The sequence below is a fragment of the Ornithodoros turicata genome, chromosome 4 (genome assembly GCF_037126465.1).
Source record: "Ornithodoros turicata isolate Travis chromosome 4, ASM3712646v1, whole genome shotgun sequence".
Lineage (NCBI taxonomy): Eukaryota > Metazoa > Arthropoda > Arachnida > Ixodida > Argasidae > Ornithodoros > Ornithodoros turicata.
The window spans coordinates 42540679-42552789 of record NC_088204.1 but is presented as its reverse complement, the minus strand read 5'-3'; the positions used below and the strand labels follow the sequence as shown (position 1 = coordinate 42552789).

General features: G+C 46.8%; 1 protein-coding gene across 3 annotated transcripts in view; it reads right to left on the bottom strand.

The window, feature by feature from the left end:
* The window catches only part of LOC135391463 (phospholipid-transporting ATPase ABCA3-like), a 288004-nt gene that overhangs the window by 31359 nt on the left and 244534 nt on the right, over positions 1-12111 (bottom strand). For all 3 annotated transcript variants that reach the window (XM_064621719.1, XM_064621720.1, XM_064621721.1), the window contains 3 exons: positions 8568-8693; positions 3320-3577; positions 2172-2521 (listed from right to left, as the gene is read on the bottom strand). In XM_064621719.1, coding sequence (XP_064477789.1) covers positions 2172-2521; positions 3320-3577; positions 8568-8693 — 734 coding nt within the window. The remainder of the gene's footprint in view (positions 1-2171; positions 2522-3319; positions 3578-8567; positions 8694-12111) is intronic.

The window sequence follows — 12111 nt, the reverse complement described above, 5'->3', positions numbered from 1 at the left end:
TGTGTATAGCGGATGGGTTTCTCTATGATTTCCAATTTTTCCTGTTTAAAAGCGCTGACTGGCTATGTCACTGTCCTCGAACAGTCACAGCACCCAGGGAGGATGTCTGCGCAACATTTCTGCTCTGCTGCTCGGTCTAGAAACGATTTGAGAGTCCGAACGCCTCGTTCTTCCTATATACCCGGTCAACGGCTGTCGACAGGTAAGTCATTTGCTATTGTTTGTTGCCTTACAACACCGCATTCACTTCGTGTTTTGTGTTTAAGCATCTCAACAGTCACTGTAAATCCGGGGGAATACGCTGTGACCAACCGCGTAGCTTTGCAGTTACGATGGTAGATTTTATTTCGTTTCGTGAAACAATATCATTTTCATGTTATGATTAAATACCCGCTCACGTCCTACTCTCTAAGAGACCTATGCTACTCTCTAAAGGCGTGACACTACAGTGTGTCTGTGATTCTCGATGATTTCGCTCGACCAGTTTCATCCAGCTGTCCTGTACATAGCTCCAAAGCCAAGTTTGTCTGGGTGTTCATCCTTTATATATCATTGTGAGGTAGTGCAATCAATGATATTTTTGTACTTAGGTACAACTTGTACAACCGTACCGTAACTTGTCTTATTTTCGCATTCAGTAGAACCTTTAGTCTTTGTGTTTACATTGCAACTTTCACATGCATACCTATATATCTGATCCTAATTTTAATCTTGCAGCCACTGAGCTCCAGCCGCCCGTAGCAGTCGTTGCCCGAGGCAGTCCAACGTCGTCAGATTTCTTCAAGCAAATTCCGGAGCTATATTAATGTCATGTTGTTTGCATTACTGTAGACATGCTGTGTACGTGTTGCTTGCATAAACGTGTACCGCACAATAATATACTTCATGGAACAAAAAACAGCCAAGGCTCCGTCGTTTTTCTGTAACCCACTGCATTCGAACAAGCGCAAACCAAACAGCAGCACAAAAGAGAAACAGGGAACAAGATCAAAAGACGGGAAGCAGAGCAGAAAGGAGGAGAGTAGTGCGAGAGTAACGCACGCCACACGTCATTGGCGACATAATAAAAAAAAAGGGTGGCTAGTCCTCAGTCATTGGTTCAGCTCCGGAGGGCACGTGAGTTTCCCGCTACAATAGATTTCTATGACAGCTTCGTACCACTGGTATTGGCGAGGCACATGACGTCGCAGAGGCAGAGGCAGCATAGGGGAGCAGGTTTTCTGACCCCCAGATTAAAAGCGGTCTTGCGCTGCGAGATAACGCGCTGCATTCGTGGTTTTTGTGCGAATGTGTGTCCCAGAGCTTGTAATCCTAATTTCGAGTTATCTCGACATATGTATTCTCGAACCTTTCCATGTTCCTTTAAGCATGTTCGCGGCGGGGTCGTACGGTGTTGCTTCGTCAATGGAATGCTGGCACCCATTCAAAGTGCGACTGCGTTTTGCGTATAACGCGCTAGTCGTGCGCGTTCTCGGGTTTGCTTTGGCCATATGGGGTTCTCCAAACTGTTTCGGGGCTTATAAATTGAAGCACACAGTGAGGCGTGTGATGTTTCCAAAGGCGACAGCCTGCGCGACACACGAAAAATATAAAAATAAATAAATAAAAGTTGTGATATCACCGGCCTCACTTATTTCACTCCTTCGTCGTGCTCCGCTGGCTTTGCCCCAACGAAATCGCTCTGTCAAAAACTGTTGCTCCTTTGAGCAAATGTTGTGCTCCTGCTTCGCCAATGGAACATTCAACGCCTGACCCGGTTCTGCCAATAGAACAGTTTTTGCCCCTTCCGGAAGAGAAACTTTGACCCTGCTCTGCCAGTGCGATGCACTAAAGTGTACGGAATATTCAATCCTGTAATAAATGCGCACCTTTCTATCTAGCCCCTGCAACTGAATACGACATTTCGAGTTTTGCAATGGGTCTGAAATGCTATACGCCAAAAGTACATCTAGCGTAGATGTAGCTTTAAGCAGATGTAGCGTGAAGTCTGCCGTCCCTTGTCTCTGGCTGGGTTTCGTTTGTAGCTAGCTTGTAGCCAAAAGTAGCGCTCCCTTGTTTCCTGCACGTCTCCTTCTCATGCTGGAGGAATTTTCCTATGTTTTTCAACTGTTTCTCAAAAACGAAAACATGGGTCATTCTGCTCATATATCATGGTGTAGTAGTGGGCGTACCCTATTGATGTGTCCGATCCACTTCTCAAGGCCGCGGACAGCAAGTGCGACATTCTTAAAGACGTGGGCTTTGTAAATTTCCTCTACAAGTTCTGCTTCTTTCTCCACGTCGTGGTCGAGAGCGACAGCAACGAGTCTCGGACCCTTGTCCTGATCAGCAGAGCCCTGGGTTTCGTTGCGTCCATACCAGTACCACTGGAGGGCACTCATCTGAGGGGAGTCCATGAGCGACAGGAGTCCCATATACAGCAAGCCTTCAACTAACATGGTGACCAGTTCAAACAAGCCTGTTTCATAGCCCATGCCGAGAGGCGTCAGCGTCGCCCCAGCTGTCTCATTATTCTTCAATGCTGGAAGGTAAATGAGATACAGTATGATTCCAGAAGCAATCAGCAAGGCAAGGCAATTTATGCTGCAATGAACGCATTACATGCGAAGGCCCTCTCCAGAAAGGTAGTTGGCTCAGAAAATAGTTGACGAATATCGCGCATATTGTGACGACTGACAGGCATCACCTACCTAATAAAATAAAACGCAAAAACCTCGAGTGCGGATTTCTTATACATTCAAGAGGAAAACCCTATGGAAGACGTTGAAGTGCTTCCAGTTAAAGAGCTTATTCAATTTAGCACGCTCGCTGGAGCGGCACTCCTTCCGGAAGGTAGCCGTCTGCGTCGACCCCCCATGGGCCAGTCTGCGATCTTTGCCGGTTTTTCGTTGCAGCCACGCCCTGCTGTACTGCTACAAATTCTCGAGTTTGTGTATTATCCCGCCTTCTCTCTCTTTCTCATATTCTTTGTTAGCGCCGTGATGCAGCTGTGGCTATAAGTGGCGTACAGATGTGAACAGATAAAGAGAGTATACAGTAGGAAGCAGTGGGTGACAGGGGGCCCTCGTTGTCTTGGTTCAGGTGCCGTTAATTCGCAGCTGAACGATTTCGCTTCCCTTTTTATCCTACACTGTTTCAATATTTGTAGCAAGAGCATGATTCTGAATGTGCAAACTCGGAATTTGCACTCCAAGCTCAGCATTAAAGTGTTGAGACACGGACGAGAGAGTGACAGTGCCTGCGGGCATTACCCTGTATTCCACAGAACGATAACCCCCAGTATTTGCTGACGAACTGACACATGCGTCATATTTCGTACCGTTGCAACATGGTGTAATCCTTCCATCATTGGAGAGGTAGTGGTCGGAGCAGGCTTCAATTAGTACATCGCCTCCAGTTGTGCAAAGTACGTTGAACTTATACAGGAGGATGATTTTAATCACACCACGCGTGAGGGAGTAGGTAGGAAACCAACGGCAAAAGAATCCCCACAATACTATTAAGATACTTGTTGCGTCGGAAGGTGCATGTCTCAATAGGATTCCAAACATTTCCACAGCCAGGGAGCCAACCATACCTGCAAAAGCAAATTAAATGCGTATATACGTATGTGTATAATACAACATAGCAATTCACTGCTGAGCATTAGACACTTCTTGGGTGTAATGCAGCAGTACCCTAACTGCCTCCGTATTAGCTGTCTATCAACACTTCCACGCAAAGGCACACACTTCCAACAGTGTGTTCTGCAATGGTAGGGTCTTAATAGCGCAGCCGATTGAGGAGCTAGCACTTTCCTAACCTGCACGTACAGAGAACAAGTAGTGAAATTGCATGCTCAGTAATTACCTTCAGGGTTACTTTCCATACTATGTAACTGTCATTCAGTTGCATTTGCAAATAATTTGTATTGCAATTGTAGTTACTTTTGGAATTACCCTGTTATATTTGGTATTCAACTAGCGCCCACGTGCACCGTTGCCCTATTTTCGCTAATGAACTTTCTAATTAGAAGAGATGGTTCTTCCCTTAACCATCAATGCGAAGGAGATCAAAAGTTGCTACTTATCCTCCCCCGCACTTGAAGTATAACCGAGCAAGTCATCTCGAAGATTTTCCGTTTGTGACGCATTATGAAAGGATGCTTCGTGACTACCACAAACAGTTATCTGTATGCAATTAGTTTTCTTAAAAAACAAAAACAAAAACACACACTTGAACATCGACACGCAGTGTTTCCAGTCAAATCGCTCAGGGTGAAACGAGAAAAGCTATGATGCAAGTTACAGTGGCATCAAATCAACGACAGCGACAGCGCTGTTAATGTAGCTCCATAGTTGTTCTTCCATAGGTTGTTGTCCGTAGTTGCTTTTTGAGAATACACAGATAGAGCTGTATATTTGAGCTCGCTTGTCGCTTATGTTGGGTCTCCTACGGGATTTCTCTGCAGCTGCAGCTTCGCTCTCGTGCTGATGCGACGTGACGTTCTCGAAGCTCTTCAGAAGATGTACACTTCCACATAAGGCCCAATAATGCCGCTACTAGCCTCCGCGCACACAAGCAATACCGTCTCCTGTTCGGCCCCGAGCAACCTTAGCGCCTTGCGTTCTGCGCACTCTGTGGAATGTTTTGTTGTCAGTGGTATAGGACGCTAAGAAACGAAGTCAGCGTGTGGTGTACGAATGTGTAAGATGCATGGTCGTATCGGAGCGCTTATTACATCAGACGTATCCAAAGTGTCAGAAGTGGGAGTATAGGAGCAGGATTCTAACCCTGTGTGTCGGAGGCAGTGTTGTACATAGCGGCACTACTAGTAGCGCCGCTACAGTATTCGCTACTTTTTTCAGTAGCGAAGTAGCGATCGCCGAAAAGTATCTCCGCCACAAATACGGGTAGTGGCGGACTCTTTCTCCTGCAGTTTTCATGATATGGAAGACGTGGAACAGAGACAAAAGAAGTGAGATAACGACGAAGGAGAATTTTTTTCTCAATTTTTCGCCAGAAGACACGCATATCTTTTTCTTTTGGCGGTAAGTAGCTGCTAACGGCCTTTTGTCATTCCTCTTCGTTACTTGTTGATAAGGCGTTGATAATATGAGGCTGGTTGATAATATGACGATCTTCCCCTATTTCACTAACTTGTATAAGCTAAACTTGTGAGTAGTTAGGAATATGTAGGAACATGTATTGTTAGTCTGTGCATTTTCTAACTTTTTAGCTCACATTTGTGAATCATAGGTATATTGACTACGAAGCTAGTTTCCACCAGCGGCATGGCCGAGTGTGTTAAGGCGTCTCACTCGTTGGTGTCGTGCTGACTGGGAGGTGGTGAGTTCGAATCCTACCACCGGCTGTGCTGTCTGGCGTTTTCGCTGGGTTTTCCGAAGACGTTCCAGACGAATGTCTGCACAGTTCCCCCTGAAGTCGGCCCAGGACGCATACTAACCCCCCGATCCCCCACTCCTTCCTGCTGTCCTGTCTTCGTCTGTCCACATCTGTACGCCGCTCATAACCACAGTTGCATCTTCATCAATGCAATCAACCACAGTTGCAATCAGTTGCGCTTATTGACCATGTGCTGCTCTACTGTTTGCTGTATCCTTCAGGTTCTCGGTTTTGCAGGTGTCCAGATGAAAAATCGTAAAATATCCTCATTTGCAAAAAAAAAAAAAAAAAGCAATGCACGTTTTCGGCGCGTTACTGCTTTTCTGCAAATACCAAAGGGTTAACATGGGTGACATCTTTGTTCGTCTTTAAACGCTCCCTCCATCCATCAAAAAGAGATTGTTGAAAAAGCTCCGACATCCTTCCTAACGCGCATTTAGTGAGGGGTCGTAAAACAAAAACACACAATTTCGGTTGCGTATGTTCCATATTCGCCCATTCTTGACGTGATTTAGATTTATCACGCATGATCTTCATGACATACTCGCATAGCGTAGTGAAAAAAAAAATCACTTCAGAAATGGCCGAAGTTCCATTGCGGACACTCAAAAGCAACGCCATCACAGCAACATGTATGGCGCAGTGTCGAAGTGGCGGTAACGTTTTATGGCGCCGTAATTTGACACAAGATGCGAACTAAGAAGCTGAGCATTTCCTGCAGGATTGGTGTGATCATGTGTCATAAAGCAGCGAAACATAATCTGCTTTCTGAGTAGTTATTGGAAAGGCGATCGACAGAAGTGGAGAAAGCGCCTCTTTCCGTAGCTCGTGTTTTCTTCATGCCGCTTCAAAACTGCTTCCAAACCGGCACTCACGAACAGCAAATGGCAAATTTCATCATTTTCGGCGCTAATATCATCTGAAATAAAAATGGTATTAAAGATGTCCTAAGCTGATGTTGTAATGTGGATGTGTGAAATTCAGATCGTGGAGTCTGAGGCTCGTGCCTCTTTCCCCTGTTGCACCCTGAGAGGTCGCGTCTGACAGAATAGCTTCCGAAACGGCACTCGCGAAGGCAAATGGCCAATTTCATCAACTTCGGCGCTTAATATCATCTGACAAAAATGGTATCAAGGATGTCCTGAGCTGATTTTCGTAATATGGATATGTGAAATTAAGATCGCGGAGTTTGAGCCCCGTACGTCTTTCCCTTGTTGTACCCTGAGGGGTCGCGCTTGAAAAAAAAAAAAAAAGAATCACTTTCAAAAGAGCACTCGTCAGGGAAAAATGGCAAATTTCATCACCTTTTGCGCTTGATATGACCTGAAATGGAAATAAAATAAAATATGTCCAAAGCGACCGAAACGACTTGTATCATGGTGCCACAGAGATATTATCAACGGCTATGCTATGGCTATGCCATTCCACTGGGATTGTTACAGAGGCGACGGCGAAGTTGGGAAAAGGCGGCAGCAGAGCCCCTTGGAACGGGAGAAACCCCTTTAATCATAGAGCATGTTTCCCATGTTACAGCTTGGAGGGTAGCGTTTCACAAAACAGCCTCCGTAACATACACTCTCACTAGTGACGGCCCTGAACCAAACCCCCCCCCCGCCCCCCAATGCTATGTTACATATTAGTTTTCCTCCTCTCCCCGCCCCTATTACTCGCCACTTGGACAACGAAACTCCAACCACACCCTCAAGAGGGTGGGCCTGGGTCCGCCCGGACTCGATAGGCCAAATGGACAATTTTGTAAAATTGTACAGTTTAATATAAGAACGATATACATAATATAAAACGGTATGCGTATGTTAGATTTTTAGACATGACCTCGATTAAGCGTGCCATATTAAACGAACTAAGTTAGCTAGTTACGATAATAGGAACTTTACCAGTCTACATTATAATACACGTTTTTAGGGCTCATTGCAACAGAACACATTGCTTAAGGTAGAAACCACAAGAGGGTGCTGTATGTAAATGGTGCTTTCTAATTTCGCCTTTGTTTTGGCTTTTCAATAAAGTTAGGGATCCGCCAGTAAAGTGATACCGTGGAAGCACGCCAGACATCTTAAAAGCGAGAAAATGCGCGGAAGTCTGCCATGGTTCCGACGGAACCCAAGCAAATTTGAGGGCAAATTCGCAACCACCGGGACTTCGCCATTTCGACCCCCTTTGACACTTTACGACCTCTTCTTCACACTCGTCGACCTTTACACTCTTGGTATGATGGTGCAAACGACGCGGTGTCGAAATTGAACGGTATATGCAAAAGTTACCCCGTTGCTATGGCAACAACGGCGCCTTTCGCCTCTTTGTGACAACCTCCTTTTAGCACCCTGGCGAAAGAAACGTAGTCAGCAAACGGAACAAAAGGTCATCTGAGAGTCCCATTGGTGTGACAGTCCCATTGTCCATCAACGGCGAATGACGACCCATCTCGGCAAGCACGTGTTAGCACGCGCTCTGAGGGTTGAAACCGAGCTTAAGTTTTATAGCATCGAAGCCTGCGGTACAGTGGTGTGCAATAAAGGTCACGAACTACACCGCTACCTTGTCTGTTCGCCTACCCCTTTCCTGTCCCATTGGCATATAGAGACTATGTAATTAAGCAGAACTTGGCCACGTAACACGCTGAAGGTAAATTATTGTAGAGAATGATAGTGTCATCTCTCCTGATTTCTGGAAAGTGCCGGGCGTACGCCTTTTTGTTACAATTAACGTAACAACATAAGCGCATGGCCCAACAAGGCCTAAACAGCTGTCCAGAGTTCTGAAATGCGATGTGTCCCATCGTGCAGTAACTGTTTGCAAAGCAAGCAGAAGTGTCAGAAAAACGCGTACGCCTCTTATGTTCAAGAGATCAGGGGAGAAAAACTCGGGGTGAAGGTTGACTGGGAGCATGCTATGCAATCAAGTTCCGTTCTAAGAGTGGATACCCAACAGCACCTATCCGAAACGTCCTCCTCTCTACACGTGATGCACACCCATACAATACATTGCAGGCTTTTACGAGACAAAAGATACTGTCCGCTACTGCCATGCAGACATACTGAAGCATTTGGAGGCATTTCACATCTAAACGCCTCAAAAGTTATTTTTGCTCTGGCGGCACTTGTTTCACGCGGCTAAGTCAGCGGCATGTTTGCTGAAATTTGTAGCGAAAGACCCAAACTTACCCGCTAGGAAAAGAAGCAACGCCAAGATTGAAAACGCCCAGGCAGCATTGGTGAACATCATTGAGCACAGGTACGTTAACGGCAATACAGCCATAGCATATGCACAGAAAAGCGCAAATATGCTTCCTGAAAGAGATAAGTACGTAATGCATAATGGCGTACCTGAAGCTTCCAAAAATATAAGGTCTTTTCTATTTGGCTGCACCTCCGGCACTAATACATGAGAGCGCCGATATGGCGTAAAAGCGTGCGCCGCCGACTGAGACAGTGCAAGTGCAGGCTACTCGTCAGCTGTCCGCACCGCGGCCACTGTCATGTTCTTCATGCTTGCCTTTCATGTGCTTCATTCGCTTTTGTTGTCATTGGAACAAGTGTTCGTAATGGCAGCCTTGGAGCTGCTGGACTGCGAGAGCAACAACGAGTTCGCGACGTATTCTACTTGCTTGCGCGAAAGGGAAGGAAGATTGCCTTCGGGTTCCTGGCTATCACGGGAGCATTGTGGGAAGATGTACGAATACGAGTTTTTGTTTTTCCAGCTCGGTCCTCTATCTCTGTATATCTTTATTGAAAAAAAAAATATCCGCTGCTCCAAAGCTTGAGCCTTTCAGCGCAGTAAATACATTCCCGTGAGTAGTACAATTAGAGGTCCTATAGCCAAGAGTTTTCTCTAATCCAATTCCAATCCAATTCTAAGCCAAAATCCAATTCTAAGCCAACACCAACCAATTCCAAAGCCATCTGATTGGCCGCCATTACCTCCCCCCACTTCACGTTGATTGGCTCATGCCAGGCTACTGATCGTTGATTGGTTGACCGTAGCTCCGCTCCTTAATGCTAATTAGTTTGCTTGGCTCCGCCCACTTCACGTTGATTGGCCATGCTAAGCCCACTGATTGCTGATTGGTTAACCGTAGCACGGCCCCTTTATGCTAATTACTTGGCTCCGCCCACTTCACACTGATTGGTGCACGCCGATCACTGAGCTCCGCTGATTGGTCCATTCTAAGCCTACTGATCACTCTCCCAGACTTTCTAAGCACTCTGATTGGCCCGTTCTAAGCCCACAGATTGGCTCGCTGAACATAGCCTTCATTCGCGCCCGCGAGATGGCAGCGACCCCGCTGCAGCTTTATCTCAGATGTTTAAACTTGCCTTGTGTCGCAACCAGAGCCATTTATAGGGGGAGTTTGGCAATTTTTTAATCTTTTGCCGCCTCATGGGAGGAGCTTATTTTGATGTCAGAGTCGTCGTTGCGCCCCCCAAAAAGCCTGAATCCGAGAGGAATCCGCTTATCAGCCATGTAGTCCTCGCCATATTGATGCTGCCCGCCAGCCGTCGACAGTTTCGGGGTCGCGTTGAATGTAATCTACAGGTATAACCGGCTTGTGACCCACTGGCGCCAGTGATAAGGGGCGCTTTGTTGCCGAACTGAAAGAGTTGAAGGACAAAAGGCTTTCAAAGCAAGAAGTACGCACGTGTCATCTCTGCTTGGATTGTAACCAAGGATCAGCATCAATATGGCGTCGGCGACCGGTAGATGACTGGATAACACTGGAGTACGACGGGGGAGGTCGTTCAGCCGTGACGTCGCATAAAGCGCTCCTCCTAATGGCCAAACTCTCTCTGTAAACGGCTTTGGGCGCAACTCTTTACTGGCTCCACCCACTTCATACTGATTGGTCCATTCTAAGCCTAGTGATTCAGACTTCTAAGCCGGTACACACGAAGCCTACTGATCACCCTCCCAGACGCTCTGATTGGCTGTCCCCAATCTAAGCCTACCGATTGGCCCTCACTGGCCCGTTCTAAGCCCACTGACATCAGATGGCGCAACTCTTTACTGGCTCCGCCCACTTCACGCTGATTGGCCCTTCACAGCGATTGGTCCATTCTAAGCGTACTGGTGGCTGGCCCTGATTCGTCCACGCTAAGCCTACTGAACAGTGATTGGCTAACCTGAATTTGTCGCTCCTAAGCCAGGCAGCACCTTCACACAAGACACATGACAATTGTTGATTTGAGCTTTTATTTGGTACAACAACCTCCTAATCCAGCTGTGGGTTGGTTCAGTCCCATCAGAGAGATCATTAGTCCATAATTCTATGCGGTTATCTCTCGCGCTCATTGCTCACTCAGCTCCCTCGGTAGATTCCAACTGTTATTGGTTCATCTAAATGCAAGTGGTCTGCTCGTTAGTCCACCTGATTGCAAGTGGCCGCTCACCCAGCTCCTTATTGGTTCTAGTTGGTCACAGCTCCCTCATAGGGTCAAACACCGATTGGTCCATCTAACAGCAAGTAGTCACTCACCCACTGCTATAGGTTCATTGAACTGCAAGCCACTCATTGGTCAGTCACACTCATCTCTAGATGAGATAAATTTAACTGTGGGAGATTGTAACTTTTACCATAAGGGAAGTTTGCGGGGCTCATACGCTGGTAGGCTCCAACTGCTATGCCTCCACCATGCTACTCATTGGCTCACAACGTTTCTGCGCATGCTCTGACGGCGCCGAAGAAGGTTCCCTACACATTTAATAGAAATTATGCTATTGGTCCAGCTGCGTCATAGGGCACGGCTTGGCTGATTGGTCCATTCTAAGCGTACTGACTTCTAAGCCGGTCCACGCTAAGCGTACTGATCACTCTGCAAGCGCTCTAATTGGCCGCTACCGATTGGCCCTCGCTGGCCCGTTCTAAACCCACTGACACCAGATGGCGCAACTCTTCACCAGCTCTGCCTACTTCATGCTGATTGGTCCATTCTAAGCCTACTGACTTCTAAGCCGAACCACGCTAATCCTACTGATTGTCCCTTCACACCGAAGCCTACCGATGTCTGGCCCTGACTGCCCCACGCTAAGCCTACTGAACAGTGATTGGCTAGCCCGCATTTGTCGCTCCTAAACCACAATGCAGTGGCTTCAGACAAGACACACGACAATTGTTGATTTCAACCTTTATTTGGTACAACAGGCTCCTGGTCCAGCTATGGGTTGGTTCAGCTGCATCAGACAGATCATTAGTCCCGGTCATCTCTTGCGCTCATTGGTCACTCATTGACACGCCCTCGATAGACACAAACTGCTATCGGTTCATCTAACTGCAAGTGCATTGCTCATTGGCCCATCTGACTACAAGCCTCTCATTGGTCACTTATGTCTAGAGCTCCCTAACAGGTTCCAACTGCAATTGGTCACTTCCACTCATCGTTAGATCCAACTGCTACTCCCTCTAATTTCTAGATGAAATAATATAAGTTTAATAATGTGAGATATTAGAACCGTTACCATAAGATAGATTTAGCCTGGGGCTGGTAGGCTCCGACTGCTATCGGCCCATGCCTCCATCCGGCTGCTCACTGGTTCACAATGAAACTTTTTCACATGCTCTGACGGCGCCGAAGAAGGTTCCCTACACATGCAAGAGATGGCGTCGCTTGTGATTACCCACTTTGCAAAGATGAACAGCTGCGTCGCGAGTGTAAAAAAAAGGTCCATGGTGACTCATGGTGGTCCAAGAGCCAGCCTTAGAAGGCTGAACAG